The sequence below is a fragment of the Equus asinus genome, chromosome 10, assembly GCF_041296235.1.
Source record: "Equus asinus isolate D_3611 breed Donkey chromosome 10, EquAss-T2T_v2, whole genome shotgun sequence".
NCBI lineage: Eukaryota > Metazoa > Chordata > Mammalia > Perissodactyla > Equidae > Equus > Equus asinus.
Window position 1 is genome coordinate 51253935 of NC_091799.1, and position 27507 is coordinate 51281441.

The 27507-nt window shown below is 50.3% G+C and overlaps 3 protein-coding genes across 7 annotated transcripts in view; 2 read left to right on the forward strand and 1 right to left on the reverse strand.

Annotated features, from left to right (window-relative positions):
* The window catches only part of LOC139046385 (uncharacterized), a 67399-nt gene extending 40205 nt beyond the window's left edge, over positions 1-27194 (reverse strand). The window contains exons 1-2 of one of the 3 annotated variants that reach the window (XR_011506374.1): positions 27059-27194; positions 13076-13134 (exon numbers count right to left, since the gene is read on the reverse strand). Coding sequence is in view for 1 of the 3 variants with exons in the window: in XM_070519265.1 (XP_070375366.1) it covers positions 13076-13134; positions 14139-15019 (940 nt within the window). In the remaining 2 variants the exon portion in view is untranslated. Of the gene's footprint in view, positions 1-13075; positions 13135-14138; positions 15141-17427; positions 17567-27058 lie in introns of those variants that run through there. The other 2 variants (XM_070519265.1, XR_011506375.1) reach the window with 2 other exon arrangements.
* Positions 9826-12334, forward strand: OR1I1 (olfactory receptor family 1 subfamily I member 1). Its single transcript, XM_014853577.3, has one exon. It carries the CDS (start codon positions 11393-11395, stop codon positions 12332-12334), a length of 942 nt encoding a protein of 313 aa, XP_014709063.1. The 5' UTR covers positions 9826-11392.
* Positions 21445-27421, forward strand: SYDE1 (synapse defective Rho GTPase homolog 1). Of its 3 annotated transcripts, XM_070519264.1 has the most exons (9): positions 21445-21652; positions 23229-23570; positions 23670-23995; positions 24122-24314; positions 24494-24708; positions 25314-25440; positions 25647-25807; positions 26411-26636; positions 27018-27421. In XM_070519264.1, exons 1-9 carry the CDS (start codon positions 21559-21561, stop codon positions 27419-27421), a joined length of 2088 nt encoding a protein of 695 aa, XP_070375365.1. In that variant the 5' UTR covers positions 21445-21558. The 3 variants fall into 3 exon arrangements, with proteins under 3 accessions (XP_070375365.1, XP_044635279.1, XP_044635280.1); XM_044779344.2 differs by having other exon boundaries at positions 23670-24314; XM_044779345.2 differs by lacking the exon at positions 21445-21652 and adding an exon at positions 21902-22077 and having other exon boundaries at positions 23670-24314.
* Positions 27422-27507: the final 86 nt, after the last annotated feature.

Consider the following 27507-nt stretch of genomic DNA (forward strand, 5'->3'; position numbering starts at 1 on the left):
AGGAGAAATCAAAGAATATCTGGAGACAAGTGAAAATGAAAATACAACATACAAACTCATATAGGACGTAGCAAAAGCAGTCCTAAGAGGGAAAGTCATACCAATACAGGCCTACCTCAACAAACCAGAAAAATCTCAAAATAAGCGATCTTAAACTACACCTAACAGAACTAGAAAAATAAAAACAAAGCTCAAAGACAGCAGAAGGAGGGAAATAGTAAAAATTGGAGCAGGAATAAATGAAATCTAAACCAAAAAAACAAAAACAGTAGAAAGGATCAATGAAACTAAGAGCTGGTTCTTTGAGAAGATAAACAAAATCGACAAACCCTTAGCCAGACTCACTAAGAAAAAAAGAAAGAAGGCTCAAATAAATAAAATTAGAAATGAAAGAGGAGAAATCACAACAGATACCATGAAAATACAAAGGGTTATAAGAGAATACTATGAAAACTATATGCCTACAAATTCGGTAACCTAGAAGAGATGGATGAATTCTCAGACTCATACAACCTCCCAAATCTGAACCAAGAAGAAATAGAGAATCTGAACAGACCAATTACAAGAGATTGAAACAATAATCAAAAAACTCCCAAAAAATAAAAGTCGAGGACTAGATGGCTTCTCTGGAGAATTCCACCAAACATTCAAAGAAGACTTAATACTTATACTCCTCAAACTACTCCAAGAAATTGAAGAAGACAGAATTCCTCCGAACACATTCTATGAGACCAACATTACCCTGATAACAAAACCAGACCAGGACAACACAAAGAAGGAAAATTACAGACCAATATCGCTGATGAACATAGATGCAAAAAGCCTCAACAAAATATTGGCAAGGTAAATACAGCAATACATTAAAAGGATCATACATGAAGATCGAGTGGGATTTATACCAGGGATGCAGGGATGGTTCAGCATTCACAAATCAATCAACGTGATAGACCACATTGACAAAATGAAGAATAAAAACCACATAATCATCTCACTAGATGCTGAGAAAGCATTTGACAAGATCCAACATCCATTTATGATAAAAATTCTCAATAAAATGGGTATGGAAGGAAAGTACCTCAATATAATAAAGGCCATATGTGACCCACAGCCAACATCATACTTACTAGGGAAAAACTGAAAGTCACCGCTCTGAGAATAGGAACAAGACAAGGGTGCCCACTCTGGCCACTCCTATTCAAAATAGTTCTGGAGGTTTGGGCAAGAGCAATTAGACAAGAAAAAGAAACAGAAGATATCCAAATTGGCAAGGAGAAAGTGAAATCCTCCTGTTTGCAGATGATATGATTTTATTTATAGAAAATTCTAAAGAATCCATCAGAAAACTATTAGAAATAATCAACAGGGGCCAGCCTGGTAGCGTAGCAGTTAAAGTTCACATGCTTCACTTTGGTATCCCGGGATTTGCAGGTTTGAATCCCAGGCACAGACCTAGTACCACTTGTCGAACCACACTGTGGTGGCATCCCACGTAACATAGAGGAAGATTGACACAGATGTTGGCTCAGTGACAATCTTCCTCAAGCAAAAAGAGAAAGATTGGCAACAGATGTTAGCTTGGGGTCAATCTTCCTCACCAAAAAAAAAGAAAGAAAGAAAGAATCAACAACTACAGCAAAGTTGTAGGGTACAAAATCAACTTACAAAAATCAGTTGCATCTCTATATCCTAATAATGAACTAACAGAAAGAGAACTCAAGAGTACAATCCCATTTACAACTGCAACAAAAAGAACAAAATATTGAGGAATAAATTTAACCAAGGAGGTGAAAGACCTATACAATGAAAACTATAAGATATTATTGAAGGAAATTGAAGAAGACATAAACAGATGGAAAGATATTCCATGTTTGTGGGTTGGAAGAATAAAGATAGTTGAAATGTCCATACTACCTAAAGCAATCCACAGATTCAAGGCAATCCTGATCAGAATCCCAATGACATTCTTTATGGAAATAGAACAAAGAATCCTAAAATTCACATTCAGCAACAAAAGACCCCAAATAGTTAAAGAAATCCTGAGAAAAAAGAACAAAGTTGGAGGCATCACAATCTCTGACTTCAAAATATACTACAAAGCTATAGCAATCAAAACAGCATAGTACTGGTACAAAAACAGACACACAGCTCAATGGAACAGAATTGAAAGCCCAGAAATAAAACCACACATCTACAGACAGCTAATCTTTGACAAAGGAGCCAAGAACATACAATGGAGAAAGGAAATTCTCTTCAATAAATGGTGTTGGGAAAACTGGACAGCTACATGCAAAAGAATGAAAGTAGACTATTATCTTTCACCATACAGAAAAATTAACTCAAAATGTATTAAAGACTTGAAGGTAAGAGGTGAAATCATAAAACTCCTAGAAGAAAATATAGGCAGTACACTCTTTGACATTGGTCTTAGAAGGATATTTTCGAATACCATATCTACTCAGGCAGAGGAAACAAAACAAAAAATTAACAAATGGGGCTTCTTCAGGCTAAAGAGCTTCTGCAAGGCAAAGGAAACCATGAACAAAACAAAAAGATAACCCACTAACTGGGAGAAAATATTTGCAAATCATATATCTGATAAGGGGTTGATCTCAAAAATATATGAAGAACTCATACAACTCAACAACAAAAAAACAAACAACCTGATCAAAAAATGGGCAGAGGATATGAACAGACGTTTTTCCAAAGAAGATACAAGGATGGCCAACAGGCACATGAAAAGATGTTCAACAGCAGTAATGATCAGGGAAATGCAAATCAAAACTACAATGAGATATCACCTTACACCTGATAGAATGACTATAATTACCAAGACAAAAACCAACTCCTAAATGTTGCAGAGGGTGTGGAGAAAAGGGAACCCTCACACACTGCTGGTAGGAATGCAAACTGGTAACAGCCACTATGGAAAACAATGTAGAGATTTCTCAAAAAATTAAAAATCGAAATACCATATGACCCAGCTATTCCACTACTGGGTATTTATCCAAAGAATATGAAATCAACAATTGAAAAAGATTTATACATCCCTATGTTCATGGCAGCATTATTCATAATAGCCAAGTCATGGAAGCAACCCAAGTGCCCACTGACTGATGAATGGATAAAGACAATGTGGTATACACACACACACACACACACACACACACACACACACACCGTGGAATACTACTCAGCCATGAAAAAGACAAAATCATCCCATTTGCAACAACATGGATAGACCCTTGAGGGTATTCTGTTAAGCTAGATAAGCCAGATGGAGAAAGACAAACACCATATAATTTCACTCATATTTGGAAGATTAACAAATACACAGACAAAGAGAACAGATTAGTGGTTACCAGAGGGGTGGGGGTTGCGAGGTGGGCATAAGGGGTAAAGGGGCACATACGTATGGTGACTGATAAATAACAGTGTACAACTGAAATTTCACAATGTTGTAAACTATTATGACATCTCTTTAAAAAAAGAACAGCAACGAGGTCCCAGCATCAATTTATGTCTCTGTGTATCCAATGTAAAGCCAGGCTGCCTTGTTCTTGATTTGAAGCCAACCTGCCCAGAGCTGCACTCCAAGATATATAGTCCAATGGCCAACATTACCAGGAAATGCCATTCTAATGCTTACTAAAGCCCCTAAAAGAATTTCAAAAGGGATCCTACATAGGAAAACGTCCTAAAATCCATTTCCTATTCATTTTCTGCATGCCTAAAGATTCAGCAATTCCTACACCAAGTACAAACCTCCAGAGAAACTCTGAAACATGAAGTGGTGTGTTCGAGGATGTTCATTATAACAAAGAGATGGAAACAACCAAAATGCCCATCCAGAGTGGCATGAAAAATAAATGTGATACCTATATACAATGCAACAATATACACATGTTAAAATGAATGAATGAATTCTACATATGTAGATGTTGATAGATCTTGAAAATCTAACTTTGAGATAAAAAAGCAGGAGACAAAAGGAAATATGTGTACAATATCATTTATGTATTTTTCAAAAAACAAAATTAAACAAAACTATATTTTTCATGGATATACAAAAATGTATGTAGAGATTTGGATGGTCAATTGAATGAACACACAATATGAGCACGTATGACTAGGAGTGAAGGGAAATTAAATAGAGACTGAAAAATAGAGGTCACTCCGGGACTGATAGAGAAGGTGAACCATGAAATGAAGAGTAAAATTGATCAACCCAATCCAATTATGTACACTTTGGGTTGAAATCTGCTGAAAGAGAGAGAGAGGAAGATATATCTTTACTCCCCACAGCTGCCCCTAAATATTTCTTCTCCCTTTTCAGGATTTCCCAAAACTCTCCACAAGCCCAGCCTGCACTTTCTTGTCCCAGGTCTTTCATGCCCCAGGAGTTGTCCATCAACTCCAGACAAAGGTTGGTGCACTGACCAAGGAAGATGGAAGATTCTGGAAGCAGGTTCACTGCAGGGCTGGGCTGCCCTGAGAAGGATGCACTTAGGGTGTACTGGATACCCATTCAAGGCAGAGGATTGAGACTCAGGAGGTAGGAGGGTGCACAGAAACCGTCATGAGAGACAGGCAGTGATGAATGTCAACTCCTTTTGACAGATACAGAAACTGAGACCCAAGAGGTGACATCACTTGTTTACATTCCCAAAACAAGTAAGAAATGGGGATGATATTCTGCAATCTACTTGCAAAGCCAGAGCTCTCCCCATCCAGCCCACTGCTGTCAGTGGAAAATCCTAGAGATTCCCAATTACAGCAACAAAGCCTTAACGATCTGTGTCCATGGTGCTGAAATGGTCCAGCATATTCGCCTCCCTGGCCGCCATAGGCATCAGCTCCTAGAAGCCCAGAGGTACAAAAGAACAAAGTCAGAGGCACATGGTGATTGGTCAGCTTTGCCCAGCAAGTTGGGCCTGTTGCCTGCAGGAGAGCCAGAGAACAGCATTGTTCAGCACTTCTCCTTACAACCATGACACTTCTTCCCATGGGCACATGTTGATCAACAGCAACAACCAAAATTAAGGAGAGGCACAGTCTGAAACTTTCTACTTTTGCCTCAAATGAATCAATTCCTCACTGACTATATAACTGGCCACAGTCAGTCAGCCTGGTCAGAATAGCCTTTCTCTTCCCTTTCCCCCCTACTTAGACTTTACTCCTTCTTGCCTAGATCTGACTAAAGGATATGACTTTGAGAGTTCAATACTGTCAGTTTAGCTCTAGGGGAATATCTTGGCTGCTGGAAATACATGCAAACCTGCTGAGCTCCAGAAATCCTCATTCAAAGGAGCTACAGTGAAATAATCACAGGAACTTTTATTAAGTGTTGACTGTATACAATAGCTGCCCTATGCACTTTACATATATTGTGCCATTTAAGCCTCACAACCTGCCTGCAAGGTGAGTGATAGGTAGTACCATCCTCTTATATCAGTAAGGAAAGGAAGCCTCAGTGGTATTTCAATCACTTCCCAAGGATCTCACAGCTGCCAAGTGGAGTGCTAAGGCTTGTCTGAGTTTAACCGTCACACTCCTGCCTCCCAACGTTCCCGAAGACCAGCAGACATATACAGAAGATGGTGCACAGTGCCACGGAAACAGTTCCAACGGACTGGGCTCAAGTTCAGACTCCACCATCTTCAGCTGAGTGACTCTGAGCCAACCTCTCACATAACGCTTATGGAATACCTATGATGTAGGTCCTCAGGCTTTTGGAGTATTTTATTTGTGATGCTCATTCAAATACTGGATATCAGTTTTAGGGATCCTTCTTTCCAAGTAAAAGGAACACAACTCAAAATATCTTAATTAACTCATACTACAGCAGTGAGAAGAGATGGACTACTTCCATATACAACTGGGATGAATCTCACAAATATAATGTTAAGTAAAATAGAACAGGAAAAAAGTGTACATACTATATGACTGAGTTTAAATAAAGCTCAAGAAAAGGCACAACTAATCTATGGTGTTAGAAATCAGGAAAGTAGTTATCTTTGGGGAGAAAAGATGGAGTAAGAAAGTGGAGGAATGATAAAGCGACTTTAGGTGCTGGATAGATAGAGAGACAGATAAATAGATAGATTAAATATCTATAGTTTTATATATACAGTTTCCTATAAATATATAAGATTTACATATATTCATATATATATATATATAGTTTTTATAGTTAAACATACACTTAACATACAACCCAGCACTCATACTCCTAAAGATATGAAAATGTATGTCCACATAAAAACCTGCACAGGAATGTTCATAGCAACTTTATGTTTAGTAGCCAGAACTGGAAACAACCTTCAATGAATGACTGGATAAACACACTATGGTTCATCCATACCATGGACACTGCTCAGCCATAAAAAGGAATGAACTAGATACACACAACTCGGATGGATCTTAAGAATGTTATGCTGAGGGTAAAAAGCCAGGCTTTGTCTAAAGGCTACATGCTGTGTGATTCCATTAATATAACATTTTGGAAGTGACAAAGGTAAACTATGAAATGATGATGTATATCAAGTATTCATTTTAGCAAAGACTGGAAACATCCATCAATAGAAAACTGGTTACATAAATTATGGCACCATCAATAGAAAATTAGTTATACAGATTACAGCACCATCTGTGCAATGGAAAATAAGGGGCTGTAAAAAAAATAAGAATATGAAAAGATCACAAAAATAAATGGAGTGATAAATACGAGGTGCAGAACAGAATTATGGTATGTTATTTTTATGTACAAAATGGAAGGAGAATATACGTGTGTGTGTATGTGTAAAGAGACTCTGGAAGGTTATACAAGAAACCATTAACAGCTTATCCACTGAGGGTGCTTGTTAAGAATTGGAGGGATGGGGACCTGGATTTGGGGACGGCACTTCATTATTTCATTCCATGACTACTTTCTTAACCGAATTAATATTTCACATTTAAAAAGATAAATTTTTTTAAATCATAAAAAAGCCAGTGGGGGAGAAGGTAAAATTAGAAGGGTCCTGGGAGATAGAGCAGCTCCCTGGGGAAACATAAATGGGGGTCATGGTGTGGGCGCCCCAACAGAAAAGAACAAAGCCCACCAAAATTGTTGATGAGCAAGAGTAGAAGAGAGATTCCCTAATCCTCATCCAGAGAGGGCTTGGTAGGGACTAAAACAGGTTAATGAAGACTGAGCCCTTCCTCTGGCTGTTGGGAGGCGTCTTCAGCAAGCATGTGTTTTGAAACCCCAGTGCCAAGCACAGCTCCTGACCTATGGCAGGTGACCGGTAAGTGTTTGACAAATTCATCCATTTGATGTACATTTATTGACTATTTCTTCCCAGGAACTTTCCTTGGTGAACCCAACAGTATAAATTCCCTCCCCTCATGGAGTTTCCATCATGATGGAATAAGTGAAAGGACATCTTTGATTCAGGCATCTGAGTGCCCTGTGAAGGACTTGGACCTCCAGACCACCCTGCCTGGGAACTGCCATGAGGGGGGTGTCCTTGTGAGAGTGAATGCCTAGTGACTTCTTCATCTCCTCACACACTCCATCATCCCAAAGTGCACAGACCCGAGAGAATAGGCCACAAGTGGCAAGAGTAGAAACAAAATAATTAGCATCTACCCCTTAACAAGGAGCCATGGGAATGGAGTCCCCAAGAGCCCCCAAACTGTAAATATCCTATTGTGTCCCTGGCCCCCCGCTCATCTGCCCCAGGCTGGGCAGGGGAAACACATGATTTCCCCCCATAGATACCAGACTTGTCCCAGCCATCATAGCTGACTGGACTCCCCACACCCTTCCTGGGGGCTTAGTGCTGATCTCAGGATCCCACGGCAATCAGTGGAGAAGAAGGTTTGCCAAGACCACCCTCTTGGTGAAACCATCCTGGTAAGTCAATGAGGGGTGGAGAAGAAGAGTGAGCTGGATGGGATCGGAGAAGAGAAATCTCTTTCCTTCCTTCCTGGAGAGAGAGAGAAAGAAGAGAGAGAAGTGACTGAGACTAACTCTATACCCTCTGAATGGACAAAAGGTACAGAGGGCAGACCCTCCGTGGCTGATCATGTGGAGGAAAAGCATCTATGGTCTGTGGTTGGGGGACACCTGCACAAATGGGTGAGATGCTAAAAAACAGCTTTCTCCAATGCAGTGGTTCCCCAGGTGTGGTCTCAGGCCAGCAGCAGCCGCATCCCCAGGGAATCTCCTAGAAGTGCTAATTCTTGAGCTCCACCCCGGACACTCCAAGGAGTGGGCCCAGCTACCTGTATTTTATCCAGCCCTCTCCCTATGGTATGCTGAGGCACACTCAAGGGTTGAGAACCACTGCTCTGGTGCAACCAAGGACTTCATGTCAACAACCGAGGACTATTGCAAAGACGTTGCTGGGAGGGGTCCCACAGTAGCATATGCAGCCAAGAGAAAGCTGAGCGTCACCTTGCAAAAACCTCAAACTCAACTCTAAAAAACCTTGAAAAGTAATATAAGGCTTTGCTGGAGATCTCTTGAGGTTACCAGAGGAGATTGTGCTTCTAACCTTCCTAAAAGCTCCCTTTTGACACCTCTTCCACCTCCAAGGGTCCTACTCCTCTTGGCAGGTATTTGCATCTCTCCCTTGTTCTTGCAACACCTTGGAGTCATCCATAGCCTTTCTTACACAGACCCATCTATGTGCTATGTTTTCCCATTTACATCTTGATCCCACTCCGAAAACCTTAACTCTTTCTGGAGACTAATGTTCCTTGGGAGACAGGAAGACAAAAATTTAAAACACCTACAATTGAATAGTTTTCCCCAGCATGTGTTGACAGCACAGAGTTTAGCCTTGAAACACCTCCACCCATAATGAAGTGTGAGTGGCCACGTTCAGAGAGGCAATGGGGCATGAGAGGGTGAAAATAAATCTCAGTTCAAACGAGAGATCAAGCACTTGCAAGCTAGCATCTCTCTCAGCACCTCCCATCTTCTCATCATAAGTTGTGGCCGACACCAACTCCTTCTCAGAGTTGTGAGACCTACACGTAAAGAACTTGTGATTCCTAAGAAGGCTCAACACTTTACAGATATTGTCACTAAACTCCCCTGATGTGTTGTTACTGGCTATTGATTATAAGACACAGGGACCTAACCAGGGAAGAAATGAGTTAAGCAAAGAAAAATTCTCTCTTTGCTGGAAAGAGACAATATTGAGGTTTTACAAGGACTTGGTGAGTCATGCCATGCTGGGGTTTTTTTTCTATTTCATCCATGTCTTATAAGAGGAACAGATAGTGCCCGACACCCAACACATTCTTCATTAATGTTCATTAAGTGAAATAAAGGATAAATACGCCCACTGGGAAATGGAGACTTAGAAAGGCAAATGCAGCCAGGCTTCGGTGGTCTTGTACGGATGGGATAAAGGTCTGCTTTTGACACGAAGCTGCTCCTAGGTCCCAAACTGCTGACGCCAAAGCAGAGAGGAGTTCAAAACTTGCCTGTAACTCTACATATTAAAACGCCCTCAGATGAACTCCAACTTCCTTGCTAAATAGATGGGGAAACAAAACCAGGGTCATACTCATTAGCAATTTAAAATGGATGAATGAGAATATTATTGGAACGTGCCTAAGAGTTTGCGTTTCTTTAAATCTTGCTCTCACGTATTCACCACTTTAGTTGCAATTTTACTATTTGTTCACATAAGAATTTTATTTCATAAACTCGCTTTTCTTGGATCATAGTGACCACAGGAATAAGCACAGTGCACACCTATCTTTCCATCAAGGAGGCATTCGAGCACACTTTTGTCGCTTTTATGAAAACAGCTTATCTTTGAACAGTCCAGGATGCGTCTGGAAGTTTTATTTTGAATAAACTTTTTTAACAGCTGTTTCAAGTGATATAACAAGGTATATTTTACTGAGGGTGCAAAACTGTTTCAATTGGCAGTGACAGTCTGTCTAGAACATAAGAAAACACAAATTTTTTTGTCCCACAAAGCTACTGCTGACGGCAAAAAATACCTCCAAAATACCATTAGCTTTAAAGCTCAACGTGTTTTCCTTTTATTACCGTGAACACTCTCTTTAAAAATTCCACTTAAGCAGCTTTCTGGGTTCATCCATGGCTTCTATCTCCCCTGAAGATATACTGATTGCTGTCCTGGCATGCTGAGTGCTCATGGCCAGACGGCTACTCACCTGCTCGCCGAAGCATTTCTGCTCTCATCAGTTGAGTTGAGTTGTTTGAAGTCATCCCAAGCCTGACAGAGTTGCTGCTGCAATTGTATCACTCAACTGAATGCTAGGTAAATGAAAGAACCACAGGAGAAAGAAGGAGGGAAGGAAGGAAGGATGGACAGAATGAAAGCAGGAAGGAAGAAGGGGAGAGAGAGGGAAGAGGAAATGTGGTTTTGTGAAATCCAAACTGAATGTTTTGGAAAGGCTTAATAAAAAGGAATCACTAAAAAAGAAATTGCCATCAAATTAGATGTGAGCAAGATAACTAAACACAATTTGGGTGTAAATTTGTAAAACTCTGAAAGGATTCTGCAACAGATTGTTTTGCAAGGATCCCTAGTTTCTTGTTCCACCGTAATGAAACAAACTGGAGCATAGATAGAAGCCAAGATAGGCTGAGGCAAGAACGTTGATACAGATCCGCCACCAATGCATCACATGCTCAGAGAAGAGACCTTGCTCCCCATCAAAGCCCACTGAATAAATTTACATACTTAAGTTAAGACGTGGAAGGCAAGTTTGTGCACATTTACGTTCCCACCCTTTGCAAGCTTTTCCAACACTGGTCCTCATCATGACAAAAGAGAGTGTCTACTGTAGTGGTCATGTGGTAGCAGGTCATAAAGTGCCCCCAAGTAAATTTGGGGTTCACTGGAAGCAGAGAAGGAGTGCTATTCGTCTTCACATCCCTAGTCTTTAACACAAAATTGACGCTAAAATTATATCTTGTTGATGCAGGGATGAAAGGGAGGGAGGAGAGAAGAGAGAGAAAGATAATGGGAAAGGGAGAAAGGAGGATGGTCAGGTTTCGTTTTATCATGCCAGGTTTCGGCTTAGGTTTGATTCCACTCAATTTTGTTTCTATGAAGCTTTGCATCGCCACTGAAGAGAAATAATGATGTTTATTAATAATATTCAACTTACGTCTAAACAACCAAGTTAGGCCTTTGACACACAGAGTATCTCAGGCAAGGATGGTTTCATTTAGAGAAAGAGAAATCTACTGAAGAGAGTGTGACACAAAGAGATTTGCTGTAAGGATCCCGTGGATTTACACAGACCCCTACCGACCTCAGTGGCGAGCTGGGACCAGAACTCCGTCTCCAACTCCCAGCTCGATGTTGCTTCCCTCTCCCCTTCTTTCTTTTGTAGTAGACACAGGCTGTCCATGGAACCAGAAAACCAAACAGTAGGCTCAGAATTCTTCCTCCTGGGACTCACAGAAAAGCCAGAGCATCAGACTCTCCTCTTTGGGCTGTTCCTGTCCATGTATCTGGTCACGGTCTTTGGAAACCTGCTCATCATCCTGGCCATCATCACAGACTCCCATCTCCACACACCCATGTACTTCTTCCTCTCCAACTTGTCCCTAGTCGACATCTTCTTCTCTTCTACCACCGTCCCCAAGATGCTGGTGAACCTCTGGACCCAGAGTCGAGCCATCCCCTTTGCAGGCTGCCTCACTCAGATGTATGCCTTCCACCTGTTTGGGACCATGGACAGCTTTCTCCTGGCCGTGATGGCCATTGACCGATTCATAGCCATAGTCCAACCTCTGCGCTACTCGGTCATCATGAGCCCTCGTGTCTGTGTGCTGCTTGTGGGAGGGCCGTGGCTGATCACCAACTTCCAGTCGCTTGTGCACACCTGCCTCATGGCTCAACTCACCTTCTGTGGCGGCTCTGAAATCCCTCACTTCTTCTGTGACCTCATGCCCCTGCTGAAGCTCTCCTGCTCAGACACACACACCAACGAGCTGGTGATCTTTGCTTTTGGCATCATCATGGGCATCAGCCCGCTCTCGTGCATCCTCTTCTCTTACACCTGCATTTTCCGAGCGGTCTTCAAGATCCCTTCTGCTCAGGGCAAGTGGAAAGCATTCTCCACTTGTGGCTCGCACCTCACTGTGGTGTCACTGTTCTATGGCACCATCTTCGCTGTGTACTTGCAGCCCACATCTGCCGCCTCCTCCCAGAAGAACAAGGCAGCCGCCCTGATGTGTGGGGTGGTCATCCCCACGCTGAACCCCTTTATCTACAGCCTAAGGAACAAGGACATGAAAGTGGCCTTGAGGAAGCTTGTCAGCAAAGCAGCCCCTCCTCGGTCCTAGGGCAAATAGTGTGGAGCACCTACAGTGTCGCAGGACCACTGCTGGGTGCCAGGCCACAGAGATGCATGCCATCCCTGCCCTCGAGGCATTCAGAGTCTAGTGGGATAGAGGCGTATAAATAAATCACTACAGTGCAATGTGGTAAATGTGTCACAAACAGATGAATGAAGTGCTACAGGAACCCAAAGCGGGAGGTGCACATTTTCTCCACAATTTATTTTTCCAGTGAAGATCAGAGTACCAGGGAAGACTCGGAAGTGGCCTTAAATTAGCCCCTCTGGGGATTAGGTTTATAGGATTGCTATGTGGATAATACTAGTCAAATAAAAGGTTGGCTACTCTTATTTTAATATTGATAAAGACAATGCGTATTAGCCAGCTACGTCACTGTGCTTCCTAAGTGACTTGGGGAAGGAGTTTGGAAGCATCTGCTAAGATTAGCTCACTTGCTGTTTGCTTCACCCACCAGCCTTGGTCTCACTGGGGACCTTGTGGCCAAGACTTCAGGAGAGGATTGTTGTCATCAGCACCCCACCCCCACCCCCTGCCCCCGCACTGGATCACAGGAGTTGTGGGCACTGGGCTCATGGGGACTGTGAATCAATGGGCTGGCACTGGACCCCTGAATCTGCTTTTACAAGCTCTCCAGGTGGCTAATGTGGGGAGTCCACAGACCACATTTTGAGGACACAGGCCCTGGACTAGCTCCGGAGCCCATGCGTTTCCTTTGATGTCACTCACCTGGACCCAAGCCGAACATGATTCTACAGGTGCCCTCGGCAACAAGCAGGTCGGGCGGCCTGGAACGGATGGAGAGTTAGTGTTAGCGGTTGAACTGTGTCCTCCAAAAACAATACGTCAAAGTTTATCCCCCAATACCAGAGAATGTGACCTTCTCTGAAAATAGGGTCTTTACAAAGGCAATCAAGTTGAAATGAGGTCATTAGGGTGGGTCCTAATCCAGTATCACTGGTGTCCTTATAAAAAGGGAGAATTTGGATACAGTCACACACACAGGGAGAAGGCCACATGAAGATGAAGGTGGAGATGGAAGTGATGCTTCTACAAGCCAAGGAATGCCAGAGACTGCCAGCAACCGCCAGAAGCTTGGGAATCGGCATGGAGCAGGTCCTCCCCCAGAGCGCCCAGAAGGAGCCACCCTGCCAGCACCCTGACCTTGGACTCTGGCCTCCAGTCTGCAGAGAGTACATTTCTGTTGTGTGCTGTTACGGCGGCCCCAGCAAACTCATATAGTCAGTTTAGGACGAGCTGATACGCTGTGAGGGCCATGCCCTGAGGCATGCTCTCAAGTCCAAGACCTGCTGTGTGTTCTGGTTAAGGGAGTCTGTGCTCCAGCTGGAGAAGAAGATGAAGGGTCTGAACCGCATGGCTTAATCTTCTAGGTCTTAGGGTGACACCGAATGACGCCAACAGCTGACATTTACTGCGTCCACACAGGGCTCAGCCCTTTCCATGCGTTACTCATTAAATTTTAAACAACCCTCACGAGGTGGGTAGTAGAATTCCTTATTTTACAGATGAGGAAACTGAAGCCTGAAAAGGGAAGCTGCTGATGGTGGCCACCGAGGTTCAAGCAGAGACCCAGGTCTGAAGGGCATATGATACTTTGTAGGACTCGGTGTCTAGAGTGGGGTTTGCAAACTGTGGCCCGTGGGCCAAATCCAGCCTGAGGCCTGCTTTGGTACAGCCCGCAAACTAAGAACAGTGTTTACGTTTTTAAATGGTCAGAAAAAAGCAAAATAAGACGATTGTGTGACAGATTAAAATTACAGAAAATGCTAACTTCAGCGCCCGGAAACAGCGTTTGACCGGAACACAGCCCTGCCCGCTGGTTTGTGTATCATCTCCGGCTGCTTTCAAGCTGCACAGCAGAGTCGAGTAGTCTTGACAGAGTCTAAAATATTTGCTATCCGGCCCTTTACAGAAGGAGTTTGCTGCCTGTTTACTATGGAAAAAGTACAGCGTGATACTCAAAGTGGCTCCTGAATCAGAAGTCCCACCATCACGGGGGGTCCGCCAGCAATGAAGACGCAGACGCCATTCCAGACCACCGAGGTGTAGTTTCAACAGCCCAGCGGGTGTACGTGAGCCTTCAAGTTTGAGGATCCCTGGGATCCATGGGGGGCAGGGGGCGGGGTGTCGAGATTTGGGACCGAACGGGCCTGCAGCGCAGAGACGCAGGCCCGCCGGGTCGGGGACGCCTCGGGCCTGCGCGGCGCGGTCCTGGGCGGGCTGGGCGGGGCCCGAGGAGCGGCGACCGGCCGGCGGCGCCGCCCCCCAAGGCGGTTCTAAAGCGGCTTTCTTTGGAGGCACTTTGCCGGCCGTGAACCGCCCGCCCCGGGAGGGAGCGGCGTATGCGGAGGCTCCGCGGGGGGCGAGGCGGGGCTGCTCGGAAAAGACGGCCCCGCGTCCCCGGCCCGCAGGAGGGAGCCTGCCGCGGCCGCGGCCGGTCCCCAGGGTGCAGGGACCGCGATGAGGTCCAAGCGGGGGCGGGAGGAGGGCCTGCGCGCGGGCGAAGCCACGGGCGAGCCTGAACTGCGTTAGGGCAGAAAACTTTCTGTAAAGGGCCAGAGAGTAAATATTACCGGCCTTATGGGTCACGCAGCGCCTGCCACGTGACTCGACCCTGCTGTCACAGCGTGGAAGCCACCACAGACGGGACATCAAGAACGGCGCGGCTGAGCACCCGTGGCCCTCTCTTATGGACACTGAAACTTGAGTTTCGTGTCATTTTACATGTCATGAAATATGGCCTTTCTTTTTTTACTGTAGCACTAAAAGATGTGTTGATGTCATGAAAACGATTCAGAAAGATTCCCAACTAATACCCACCTTCTGTGTGCTCCTCTTCCCCAAACTGTCGGGATAAAATATAACTTGCAGCTCTCTTTTTTAAGAAAGTAAACTGTATTGCAAAAACGGGTCTGGCTGTTTGAGTGTTAGTGACTGGTATGTGTTCAGTCCTTTCCTCCCCCTAGAAACCCCCCCAGGGCTCGCCTCTTCTAATTTGGCTACCTGGCCACCGGGGTCCCCAAATACCTCCACCGTCACCCACAGACAGGACATCAGAAGGAAGGCTCCGTCTTCCGCATCAAAGGCCAGTCTCCAGGATTGCTGAAAAACCCTAATTAATTTGGGACCCAGAAAATCCTGTCTAAAATCTGCCATCCAGTGTGGGCCTTCTCAAACTACCTATTACTGGACACATTAATCCTATGGTACCACAGAGGCTGCCCTCTTGGACACTAGGTTTGAAATTTTTAATTATCAAACACAGTTATCAAAAGTTGCATGAAATATGGTTCATGAAATGTAGTCTTTTGATTTGTTTCCAACTGTTTTAAAAATTTAAAAACATTTGTGGCTCGAGGACCGCAGTTGGCCCATGTCCATAGTTTGCCACCCCTGGTGTAGATGAACAGGAGTGACAAAGGCAGGGAGGCCAAAATGGACTGAAAAATGAGAAGCGAGGCGGGCTGAATCCCAGCATCAGAAAAGGCAGAAACGGACGGGGATGGTGCCACAGGATCATTGCACGTGCCACTCACTCCTTCCTCCCCACCTCTTGCCAGAGCTCATGTCTCTTCAGCTGTGAGATTTCAACACAAACCCCACTTGCTCAGAGAGGCGCCCCCCCCCCACTCTCTCCCTATGCCAGCCACATCAGGGCCCCTAGTACACTCTCTTCCTCCTCATTCCCCTCATCCTACCAGGGATTTTATACCCGTTTGTGTGATTCTTTGATGAATGTCCATTTCGCCGCTTGACTGTGAGCTGAGACTGCATTCTCTTGTTTATCTTGCCCAACTCCATACCCACATGCTTAATTCATCAGCCACTCCAAATGTATTTGTTGACAGGATGAATGAATGAATGAATGAATGTATGAATGAATGAATGAATAGGAAGCAGTGTGATGGCAAGACTCTAGGATGCCAGATGAGGTAACTGAGCTGGCTCGGTTGAAACCAAACCGTCTAACAGTCAAGGTTAAGTGGCTGCGGTACACGATGTCCACCCCCCGCCCCCCGCCACTCCCTCAGCCTTCAGCAAAGCTACCCCACACGCAGGAGCCTTAGGGAAACTGAGGACAGAAGCTGGAGCCCCACCCCATAGACCAGGAATTGTGAGCTCAGTGGCACTCCTTAAGTGAGCAATAGCAGGAGACCACGAAAAAATAACCATGCAAGAATTCTCCAAAATCGGGCGAGGGCATTGGAAGGGGTTTGAGTCACCTCATCCAGATCTGAAGGAGCAGAGTGCCCCTAGCTAGTCTAAAGCACAGCAACACTTCTTTCTGTACAGGATTTTACTGGATGAATCAAAGCAATTTTAGAGACCCAGACACAGGCTCAGAGAGGGAAAGTGACTGTCCCAAGGCCCCATGCTGGAGCAGGGCAGAGGGGGGACTCCAATCCAGCCTAGTGTGACCCCAAAACCTGACTGCTCCTTCCACCATGACGCTGGATGTCCTCCCAGGGGGTGGCTTGCCCAAGGTCATGCTGCAGCTGGGAACAGCTCAAGCCCTGCCCCAGGCGGGGCTGTGGGGGCCGCAGGTGGAGAGCTGCTGGGAGAGGCTGGCAAGCCGCTTCCAGCAAGGCGTGCAAAGGACTCGGGAAGGCTTGAGGCCGACGTCCTGGATGGGGAGCTCCTACTCTCAAATGTACATTTGCCACGGATCTGGGGAGTCGCTTCCGTCTCTGTGAACCTGAGTGGTGGGAGGTCCCTGAGACCGCCCTCTGGTTCAGTGATTGACTAGAAGGACTCACAGAACTCAGCAAAGTTGCCATGCTCATGGTTTATTAAAGGGAAAGGACACAGACGGAAACCAGCAGAGGCAAAAGGCACAGGGTACATGGTCCAGAAGAGACCAGGTGCAAGCTTCCGGTGTCCCTCCCGTGAAGTCATGTGGACACCACTTAATTCTCCAGCAACGATGTGTGACAACACACATGGTGTGCTGCCAACCAGAGCAGCTCACCGAGTCTTGGTGTCCAGGGTTTTCATCGGAGGTCAGACACTGTATTAGTTTCCCAGGGCCGCCATGACAAAACACCACAGACTGAGTGGCTTAAACAACAGAAATTTATTTTCCCCCAGTTCTGGAGGAGATCTGGAGATCAAGGTGTCAGCATGCTTGGCTCCCTCTGAGGCCTCTCTCCTTGGCTTGCAGATGCCGTCTTCTCCCTGTGTCTTCACATCGTCTTCCCTCTATGGGCACACAGGTCTGTGTCCAAACTTCCCCATCTTATAAGGACATCCGTCACACTGGATTAGAGCCCACCCTAATGACTTCGTTTTGATTTAATCACCTGTTTAAAGACCCTATTTCCAAATACAGTCACATTCTGAGGTACCTGGGAGGCAGCGGATTAGGACTTCAACACGCAAATTTGGGGGGATATAATTCAGCCCAGATTAGCAACATAGACATGGTTGACCACACATGTGGCTGACCTTAGTCACTCAGTCTCCAGCCCCTCCCGAGGTCAGGCTGACAGAGTGTGGCCCAAGGCCCTCCCCATAAATCACACTGTCATCATAAACTGTCCGGCATGCCCCCAGGCATACAGAGGTTCTGATCAGGTAGGCTACTCCAAGGGCTTCGAGGCTACCTCCCAGAAGCCGGTCAAGGGCCAGACCTTTCTTTGGAATGTGCAGAAGAACTCAGAGACCTGGGAGGCAGGAAGGAGGAGCTAAGGAATGACCTAGGGTCTCTGCCTGGCCCTACCCACCCCAGGCCACTTGTCCCCACCTGACCAGCCACCTCTCTCTAGGCTGCTTCCCCTTCCTCTGGGACAACCAGCATCTATGAGGCTTCGGTGGCCAGGCCGGCCCCCTTAGGCCCTGTAAGCTGGGCACCAGGGCAGGGCTTGGCACGCCCAGATGGCCAGTGGCTGAAGGTATCCTGGGGCCTGGTCAGCAGGAGAGCCCAGCCGGCCTGCAGCTGATAAAAGGAGGGCACTGCAAGGATGACAGGGGCCCTGCTGCACCTCAGCTTCAGCCCCACAGCTGCCTGGCTGGGCTTTTCCAAGGGCCAGTGGGAGGCTCTGGCCAACATATGCTGCTCTGCTTACTGCCTCCCAGCTGACACCACATCCTGTCTCAGGAAGCTGCCTCACAAGTACTTGACTGCCTTCACTCCCTCCAGCTCCTCAACGCTGCCCCAGTGGACCCTGGAAGATGCCAGATGCAGGTGAGCCTCAGGTGCAGGGACAACTGGGAATGACAATAGGGAGTAAAGGAAGCTGGGGGCCTGCTCCCCATAACCTTTTCCATATTCCATTTCCCAGGAATTAAGGACCCTAAGGAGGTGGCAAACAATGGACCTAGCCCACAGACACATGTCCCTCCCCTATTACAGCCCACTCCTACAGCCTTGACAGCAGGGGGATTGCTTTGGATTAATGAGGAAACTGAGGCATAGAGAGACTGTCTATGCTTGGAGTCCTCCAGAAGCCAACCCTGAGATAAGGATTCATGTGCAAGTGTTTTATTTGGGAGTGACCCAGGAAACGCTGCAAAGGTGGTGGAGAAGTGAGACAGGGAAAGGAAGGAAGTTGGTAAGAGCGTGTTGACGTGCAAGTTTCCACTGTGGGCAGCTGGAGCTCAATCCCACGGGGATCTCAGGGGGTCAGTGCAGAGCACACCCCTCAGTCACTCCACACAAGGGGCGAGGGAGCTGGGTTATTTATCCACCAACCCCCACTGTTGGCTCTGCACCTCTGCTCAAACCTAACCAGCCCCCTCCACCTGCATTTCTTCTTCCAACACATCCGCATATATGCTGGGGGCTGATTTATCTATCAGGCACCATAAGCACAGCACATCAGGCCTGCAGCCAGTGACAACATTTGGGGAAAGAAAATACACATACACACAGGCTCCAAAATCTGAAGAGCAACTACCAAAATCCAGATGAATAATTGTGCAAACTTCACCAAGTGTGAAATTTACCATTCATAACCATTTCATTACATACAGTTTGTAGATTACTTGTTCTCACTTATCAAGAATTTCTGATTACTGAGAAAGAATCATAGCAAACTATGAATTAAATGAGCTATATGTAGCCAAATAAATGCAACAAGAAAAATACAGAAACCCTGTCAAAAGGGTTTGCCAAGAAAATAATAAATACTGATGTGTCATGTGAGTGTTTTTTAATCATTTGGTGTGACATGGGTGAGGCCAAGGAGCGCTCTCACACCTATGTCAGCCTCCGGCTCCTCTGAGGTTCTAGAGAACCCCAGTAGGACCCTAGTCCTGCACTCCCTGCCTTGGACTTGTGAAGAGGTGTTTTCTTGGCCCCTGACCTCTCTGTCTACTGCCAGAAGCTGCCTCAGAAACATCCAGCGGGGATCTAAATGGGGTGCACCCCACCCTTCTTCAGCCCGACTCCTCCCAAACACACACTTCCAAGCAAAATGAACAGAATCTAAGAGATTTGTGGACACTGTCAAGCATACCAACATACACGTAATGGGAGTCCCAGAAGGAAAGAAGAAAAAAGGGTCAGAAAGAATAGTTGAAGAAATAATCGCCAAAAAACTTCCCAGAGTTGATGAAAGAAACGAATCTACATCCAAGAAGTTCAATGAACTCAAAGTAGGATAAACACAGAGATCTACATGAAGACGCTTTAACAGCAAACACACACAACCTCCTCTGTCCAGGCCTCTTGGCCAGCTGCTCCTGTCCAGGCCTCATCACCTGGCACCTGGCCATTCAGCAGTGAACAAGACAGACAGGCATCTGGTGAGCCCCAGTCTAGACAAGGAAGCAGATAAACTAGAACAATCTACTGGAGCTGTTAAGTTCAAGCTGTGGCAAGTGTTCAAAGAAATCAAACACGGTGATGTAACAATGACCAGACATCGGTGTGCTCAAGGAGGCCTCCCAGGGAGGCGCTGTTGGAATGAAAGGATGAGAAAGAGGCAGCTTCCAAAGAACCAGGGCTTCCCAAACAGAAGGAACTGCATGTACCAAGGGCCTAGAGCAGTAACAGTTTGATGTGAAGGAGGACCAGAGAGGAGACCACCGTGAGCAATGGGGACAACAAAGGAGATGAGGTCAGAAGTCTTGTTAGGCCTGGATGTTATTCATGGGAGTTCGGATTTTATTCTAGGTGGGGTGAGCAGTCATGGGAAGACTGCTCAGCAGGGGCATGCAATGATCTGATTTCAGCTTTAGTCTACTCCAGGCCCTGCATAAAGAATGGAATGCAGGAGTGAGGTGGGTTACGTTTTCCAAGACGGCAGCAATAGTATCTCCCATTCCACATCCTCTTGCACAAGGTCACCTTGACACACCACCCGCTGAGAGAGGTGGGGTCTGTGTCCCTCCCCTTGAAGCTAGCACCAGAAGTGACAGGGCATGACACCCGAGGCTGGGTCAGGGAAGGCAACACACTTCTGCCTTGTTCACTAAGGAGCCCTGGGAGGCTGTGTAAGGAGCCCAGCACCCTGACTTCTGCCCTGCTGGGAGGAAGCCCAAGCTGCACCCAGAGGCCGTGCAGGGGCTCTTGTCCACAGCCCCTGCGAAGCCCAGCCCACAGCTGGCATCAACCACAAGACCTGCAAGTGGACACGCCTCCAGATGATTCCAGCCCCCCATTTGTTGAGTCACCCCTAAACCTCAGTCTTTCCAACTGAGTAGAGACAATGTCAGCTCTGCCCTGCCCAAATTCCTGACTCAGAGCGTCTGTGAGCACCATAAAATGGTTGTTTTACACCACTAAGGTTTGGAATGGTTTCTTAAACCACCATCCCTAAGGGGGAAGGGGTCGGGGGCTCATGGAACAGAGTGATGCCCGTGCCTGCACCAGGCCGGAGAGGACGCGGGAAAGAGAGAGCGTAGGTGCAGGATGCGTTTTGGAGTTAAACCCAAGAGAACTTGCTGTATGCAGATCACCAAGGGAGGGTGGATAAGAGGGAAGCCAGGGCCCGGCGAGCGCCACGATGTTCAGAGCTGGAGCCCCCATCCCCTCCCCTCCCCTCCCGGCCCGGGCGACTACATCTCCCGGCATCACTCGCTCAGGCCGCGGGAAGGGGAAAAAAAAAAAGTTTGGGCCAAGTATTCCCGGAATGCGCTTCCTGCTGGCGCGGGGCGGGGGGCTGGCGCGGAGGCCCGGGCGGGGCGGGGAGGGCGGGGGCGGCGCGGCCGGAGCCCGGGGCGCGCACTCGCCCGGCCCGGGCCCCAGCATGGCCGAGCCGCTGCTCAGGAAGACCTTCTCCCGCCTGCGGGGCCGGGAGAAACTTCCCCGGAAAAAGTCGGACGCGAAGGAGCAGGAGCGCGGTGAGCCGGGGAGGTGGCGGAGGCGGGGGGGCACCGAACCCCTCCCGGCCTGGGAGGGTGTCCCGGGGCCCCAAGAAGGGAGGGCGTGGGGTATAGGGGTAGTCCTGCGGAGCCCCCTGTGGGCCGGGGCGGGGGGGCCGGGGGCGGGCAGGGGTCCTGGAAGGAAGGGGCTGGGGGCAGAGGGGGCGCGGACCGTTATGTGCGCCTGGCCTGGGATGCCAGCACTGCGGGCTCCTTGGGAGGCCCGGGAGGGGGCCTCGCCCCTGACAGGAAATGGGGCCTAGACGGAGCGCCTGGAGAGAGGGGAGGAGGAGCTGGAAGGCCGGGAAACTGGAGCCCGGTCAAGCCAGGCAGAGGACTCCCTGAGCCCTGGAGACCCAGGATGGGAGATGAGGGGCTACTCCTTCAGAGGAAGGAGAGAGGCGGTATGTCAATCATGGTAGATACCCCCATTCCCTTCCTCCCTATTAACCAGTGACTGGGTAGCTGCTTCCACCTTAGGCAGCCCCAGGAAAGTGTCCCTTTTATACAGATGGGGAAACTGAGGCACAGAGCAGTTGAGTAATTTGCCCAGAGCCAGTGAAGTGACTTATACAGCTCTTTGGTCTATACTACTAACAGAGACCTGCTGAGACAGAGACTGGGGGGTGGAAATCGGAGGTGACCAGAGGAGGGAGTCAACAGGCAAACAAGACAAGACCTAAAAAATGGGAGCTGCATGGGACAGGAAGTCTCCAGAAGGAAGGAGTTAAAGGAGGGAGGCCAGACGGCTCCACGGATCTGACCTCTCCCCCAGCCCTTCCCAAATATTCCCAAGGTTCCCAGAGCAGAGAGAAGGGACAGGGGTGCCCACGCACAAAAACAAAGGAAACAGCCCCGGATGTCAGAGAGGGGAGGATGGAGCAAAGGGGTGGCCACCAGGCGCTGACCAGGAGGATCTGGCCTGGGCTGAGAGACAGGGCCCACTCCAGGATGGGGGCAGAGTTTGGAAGACAGGCTTAGGGGGTGGGGGTGACATGCTGCAGGGAAGGGAGAACCGGGCGCTCGCTGTCATGCCTGCTCCTGTCTTCCAAGCAAGCAAGCCAGCGTCCACTGTGGGCCGTGTGCTTTACCCTGATGCCAGGGATGAGGAAGCGGCCCCCACACCCAGCTCCCTGAAGCTCCCCTGGAGGGGGCCATCAAAGCCTGCATTTCATGAGAGGACACTCAGCTCAGAGATGGGAAGCGAGTTGCCCAAAGCCACCCAGTGAGAAGGCACAGGGGCAGGGCTCCACGCCGGGGTGCGTGAGGGGGCTGGGGAAGCAGAGAGAGGAACGCAGGGCCCACCGCACCCCTGAGGCTGGATGGTAGAGGGTCAGTCCCATTCCGGAGCCAGGGACTGACATCGGGCGGGCTCTAAGCTAGCCACCGATGAGACTGCTGGCCTGAGGCCGCCCTTTCCAAATAAGCGAGTGGTGTGAGGGCCGCGCTGAGAGCACCCAGCCCCTGCCCCTGCTGGGGAAGAGCTCTGGCTGGGGCTGCTCCGGGGGCAGCCAGAGGGTAGGGTCTGGGTCTCATTACCTGTGTGCTCTACCAGGCCGCCCAGCCCAGCACCCGGAGCCCAGCCCTCCAGAGTCAGAGCCCCAGGCTGCTGAAGGGCCCCAGGTGGGAGCAGAGGGGCCCCCCAGCCCTGAGGCACCTCGCAGCCCCGCGCGGGGAGCCTACCTGCAGAGCCTGGAGCCCAGCAGCCGCCGATGGGTGCTGGGCGGGGCCAAGCCACCAGAGGACGCTGCTTTGGGCCCCGGGGCACCTGGCAGCGGGGAGCCCGCCGGAGAGATCTGGTACAACCCTATCCCTGAGGAAGATCCTAGAGCCCCGGCACCGGAGCCCCTGGGGCCACAGCCAGGCTCGGCTGAGCCAGAGGGCCTGGCCTCCCAAGGTGAGCTCAAGCCTCAAGGCCCCGGCCCACCAGATGACCGCGGCATCACCCCCGTCCCAGTTGCAGGCTTCTGGACCCTGAGGTCTGCCGTTCCCACAGGCGCAGCCCCCGCCAGCCCCCCCACCAAAGCCTCGCGCACGAAGTCCCCGGGCCCGGCCCGGCGCCTCTCCATGAAGATGAAGAAGCTGCCGGAGCTGCGGCGCCGCCTGAGCCTGCGGGGCAGCCGGGCCGGCCGGGAGCGCGAGAGGGCCGCCCCCGCGGGCTCCGTCATCAGCCGCTACCACCTGGACAGCAGCGTGGGGACCCCCGGGCGCGCGGCGGTGGCCGGGGGCCTGCGGGGCCCACGGGCTGGTTACCTCAGTGATGGCGACTCACCGGAGCGCCCAGTGGGGCCCCCGTCGCCCACTGCCTTCCGTCCCTATGAGGTGGGCCCCTCGGCCCGGGCGCCCCCGGCCGCGCTCTGGGGCCGCCTCAGCCTGCACCTGTACGGGCTGGGGGGGCTGCGGCCGGCGCCCGGGGCCACTCCGAGAGACCTCTGCTGCCTGCTGCAGGTGGATGGGGTGGCCCGGGCCCGAACAGGGCCCCTGCGCGCGGGGCCGGACTTCCTGCGGCTGGACCACACCTTCCACCTAGAACTCGAGGCTGCCCGGCTGCTGCGGGCCCTGGTGCTGGCGTGGGACCCCGGCGTACGGCGGCACCGGCCCTGCGCCCAGGGCACTGTGCTGCTGCCCACGGTCTTCCGAGGTAGGATGCGCGCGCAACTACAGGGGAGAAACCGTAGGGCATGGGACTCAGCTCATGGCTGCCCTTGTCCCCAGAGCGCCCCAGGGGACTAAGCCAGGGTGGTGGTGTGGCTTGGAGTAGGGGCCCAGGACCCAGGAGCTTAGGGGACAGATCCCACTCAGGTCCCCTTGTGTCGTCAGGATGCCAAGCCCAGCAGCTGGCTGTGCGCCTGGAGCCCCAGGGGCTGCTGTATGCCAAGCTGACCCTGTCAGAGCAGCAGGAAGCACCGGGCACAGCTGAGCCTCGTGTCTTCGGGCTGCCCCTGCCGCTGCTGGTGGAGCGGGAGCAGCCCCCAGGCCAAGTGCCCCTCATCATCCAGAAATGTGTTGGGCAGATTGAACGCCGAGGACTGCGGGTGAGCCCCTTGTGGATCACTTGTTCAGGCACCTACCTCTTTGGACTCAGGAAACTCTGACTCCTCCTCAGCTCACTTGTCACCTCCTCCAGGAAGCCTTCCCTGACTACCCCAATGAGTAGGTCAGGTGCTGCTTTAAGCTCTCCCAGCTTCTTCCCTCTTATCCCAGCCACAGTTTTAGGTTTGTGAGTTATTGGAGTCCTGTCTTTCCCCCATCAGACTCCGAGCTTCAGAAGGGCTGGGATCCTGTGTTACTAAATGGATGGATGACCCATGGGTTCTGGGCTGGGTGCTATGATCTGGGGGGAGCCTCCTGCCTTTGTCTGGACTGAGATAGGACCTAGGAATATCCCAAGTGGGGTGGGAAGGAAGGTCTGGCCTCTGTACACTGGGTGTCCTGGGGAGTGGGTCTGAGGTCTGGGGGCCAGCTGGGATGGGGTGAAGGGGTGTCAGAGGAGCCAGAAGGCAGCCAGTGAGGCTACAGCCAGCCCCCAACCTATCAGCCCCCTGCCACCCTGGCCCAGACCTCCAGCTCCCACCCCCCTGGGCCCTGATCAGTGTGTGGCCCTGCCAAGAAGATATCCCGTCTGTGCTCCCACCCCCAGGTAGTGGGGCTGTACCGTCTGTGCGGCTCGGCAGCCATGAAGAAAGAATTGCGGGATGCCTTTGAGCGGGACAGTGCAGCTGTCTGCCTCTCTGAGGACCTGTACCCCGATATCAATGTTATCACTGGTCAGCATGCCCCTTCTCTCCCCTGCCTGCTCCCCACCTAACCCTCACTTCAAAGCAGTCCCTGTGGTCCCTCTGGGACCTCACCCCTTCTGTCTTTTCACTTTCCGGCACCTGTCCTCCTCCTCTTCCCCCATCCCAGCCCCAGCTGACCCCTCCAGCCTCGAAAGCCAGGGGTGCCCTGACCAGAGTGGGCCCTGTGTCTGCAGGCATCCTCAAGGATTATCTTCGGGAGCTGCCCACCCCACTCATCACCCAGCCCCTCTATCAGGTGGTGCTGGAGGCCATGGCCCAGGGGCCTCCAAGCAGGGCTCCCCCCAGCACTGAGGGCACCCGTGGGCTCCTCAGCTGCCTGCCAGATGTGGAAAGGGTGAGTTGGGCCCGGCAGGAGCGGGTGGGACAGGGAATGGGCTGACATCAGTAGAGCACTTCACCCATGCCTGGTCTGGTGATAGCTGTGAGCTTGTTGCATCATCACAACCCTAAAAAAGTAGGTTCTGTTAGTATCCCCACTTCACAGATATGGAAACCAAGGCCCAGAGCAGTTGAGTGAGCTACCCAAGATTGCACAGACAGGATGTATCAAAAACACAGATTCTGAACACAGTTCTGTCAACCTACTACAAAGGAGGTTCCTGGCTGTGGGGTCCTGGACAAACCCGGACCCTCTCTGTGCCTCAATACCCTCATCTGTAAAATGAGCCTAAACACACAGAATCTGCCTAACACACAAAAGAGTGGGTTCAAGTCCACACTCTGCCATTCCAAAGCTAAGTTACCTTTGGCCTCAGTCTCCCTTCCAGCAAAATGGGATCCTAATACCAATACCTAATGGTTAAGTCTTTGCTCAGTCATCTCCCAGCTATGAGACCTTGAACCTCAGTTCCCCCATTCGGAGCCGCCTTAGTCTCCCTCAGATGCGAGAGGGGACCGGTTTTGCTCCCCTCATGCCCGCCCAACCCTCTCCTCTCAGGCCACGCTGACGCTTCTCCTGGACCACCTGCGCCTTGTCTCCTCCTTCCACGCCCACAACCGCATGACCCCGCAGAACCTGGCCGTGTGCTTCGGTCCCGTGCTGCTGCCGGCTCGCCAGGCACCCGCCAGGCCCCGCATCCGCAGCTCCGGCCCGGGCCTCACCAACGCGGTGGACTTCAAGCGCCACATCGAGGTGCTGCACTACCTGCTGCAGGCCTGGCCAGGTGAGCCCGCCCCCGGCCCGCGCGGCCAATCCGGGCCAGGCCGCCGCGGCGACGCTTTCTCAGGCGGCCAATTAGAGTCTCGGACTTCAGGACGGCCACGCCCCCTCGCCTGAGTAAACCGGTACCTGGTTGCCTCAGCAACTATTTCAGATTCCACCAGTCCACGCTTGACGCGGTCAGAGGCCCTCCCTCTTACCTGCCAATTAGACGGCCGGTTGCCTAGGCAACCGGTTCTAGCTCAGCCAGTGAAACCCTGATCCGGTCGAAGGCCTTGCCTTTCGGCAGACCAATCAGGGACCTGGCTGCCTAAGCAGCCAATCAGAGGCCTGGTTGCCGCCGCTGTGCGTGACGCCATCACGAATGCTCCCTCTCCTCCCGTAGATCCCCGCAGGACCCCAGACGCTCCGGACCTCGCCCCGTACCTGCGGCCCAAACGCCAGCCGCCGCTGAACTTGCCCTTGGCGGGCCCCGAAGTAGTGACTCGGCCCCGCGGCCGAGGCGGCCCCGAGAGCCCTCCGAGCAACCGCTACGCCGGCGACTGGAGCGTTTGCGGGCGGGACTTCCTGCCCTGTGGGCGGGACTTCCTGTCCGGGCCGGACTACGACCACGTGACGGGGAGCGACAGCGACGACGAGGACGAGGAGGCCGGCGAGCGGGCGGGCCCCGCCGACTTCGAGGACGACTTTGAGGCGCCTTTCAACGCGCACCTGAACCTCAAAGACTTTGACGCACTCATCCTGGACCTGGAGCGAGAGCTCTCCAAGCAGATCAACGTGTGCCTCTGAGCGGGCGGTCGGGCGCCCCGACGACCGCGGGGAGCGCACCTGCTGCTCGGGGCCGGGCTCTGGCTGCCGGCGTTGCCTAGCGACCA

Bases quoted from the DNA above. Each gene is read 5' to 3' on its own strand.
- SYDE1 (XM_044779344.2), top strand. From the start codon at position 21,559: ATGGCCGAGCCGCTGCTCAGGAAGACCTTCTCCCGCCTGCGGGGCCGG. The intron at 23,571-23,669 runs GTGAGCTCAAGC...CCGTTCCCACAG, and splicing joins AGAGGGCCTGGCCTCCCAAG to GCGCAGCCCCCGCCAGCCCC. The intron at 26,637-27,017 runs GTGAGCCCGCCC...CTCCTCCCGTAG, and splicing joins CCTGCTGCAGGCCTGGCCAG to ATCCCCGCAGGACCCCAGAC.
- OR1I1 (XM_014853577.3), top strand. From the start codon at position 11,393: ATGGAACCAGAAAACCAAACAGTAGGCTCAGAATTCTTCCTCCTGGGA.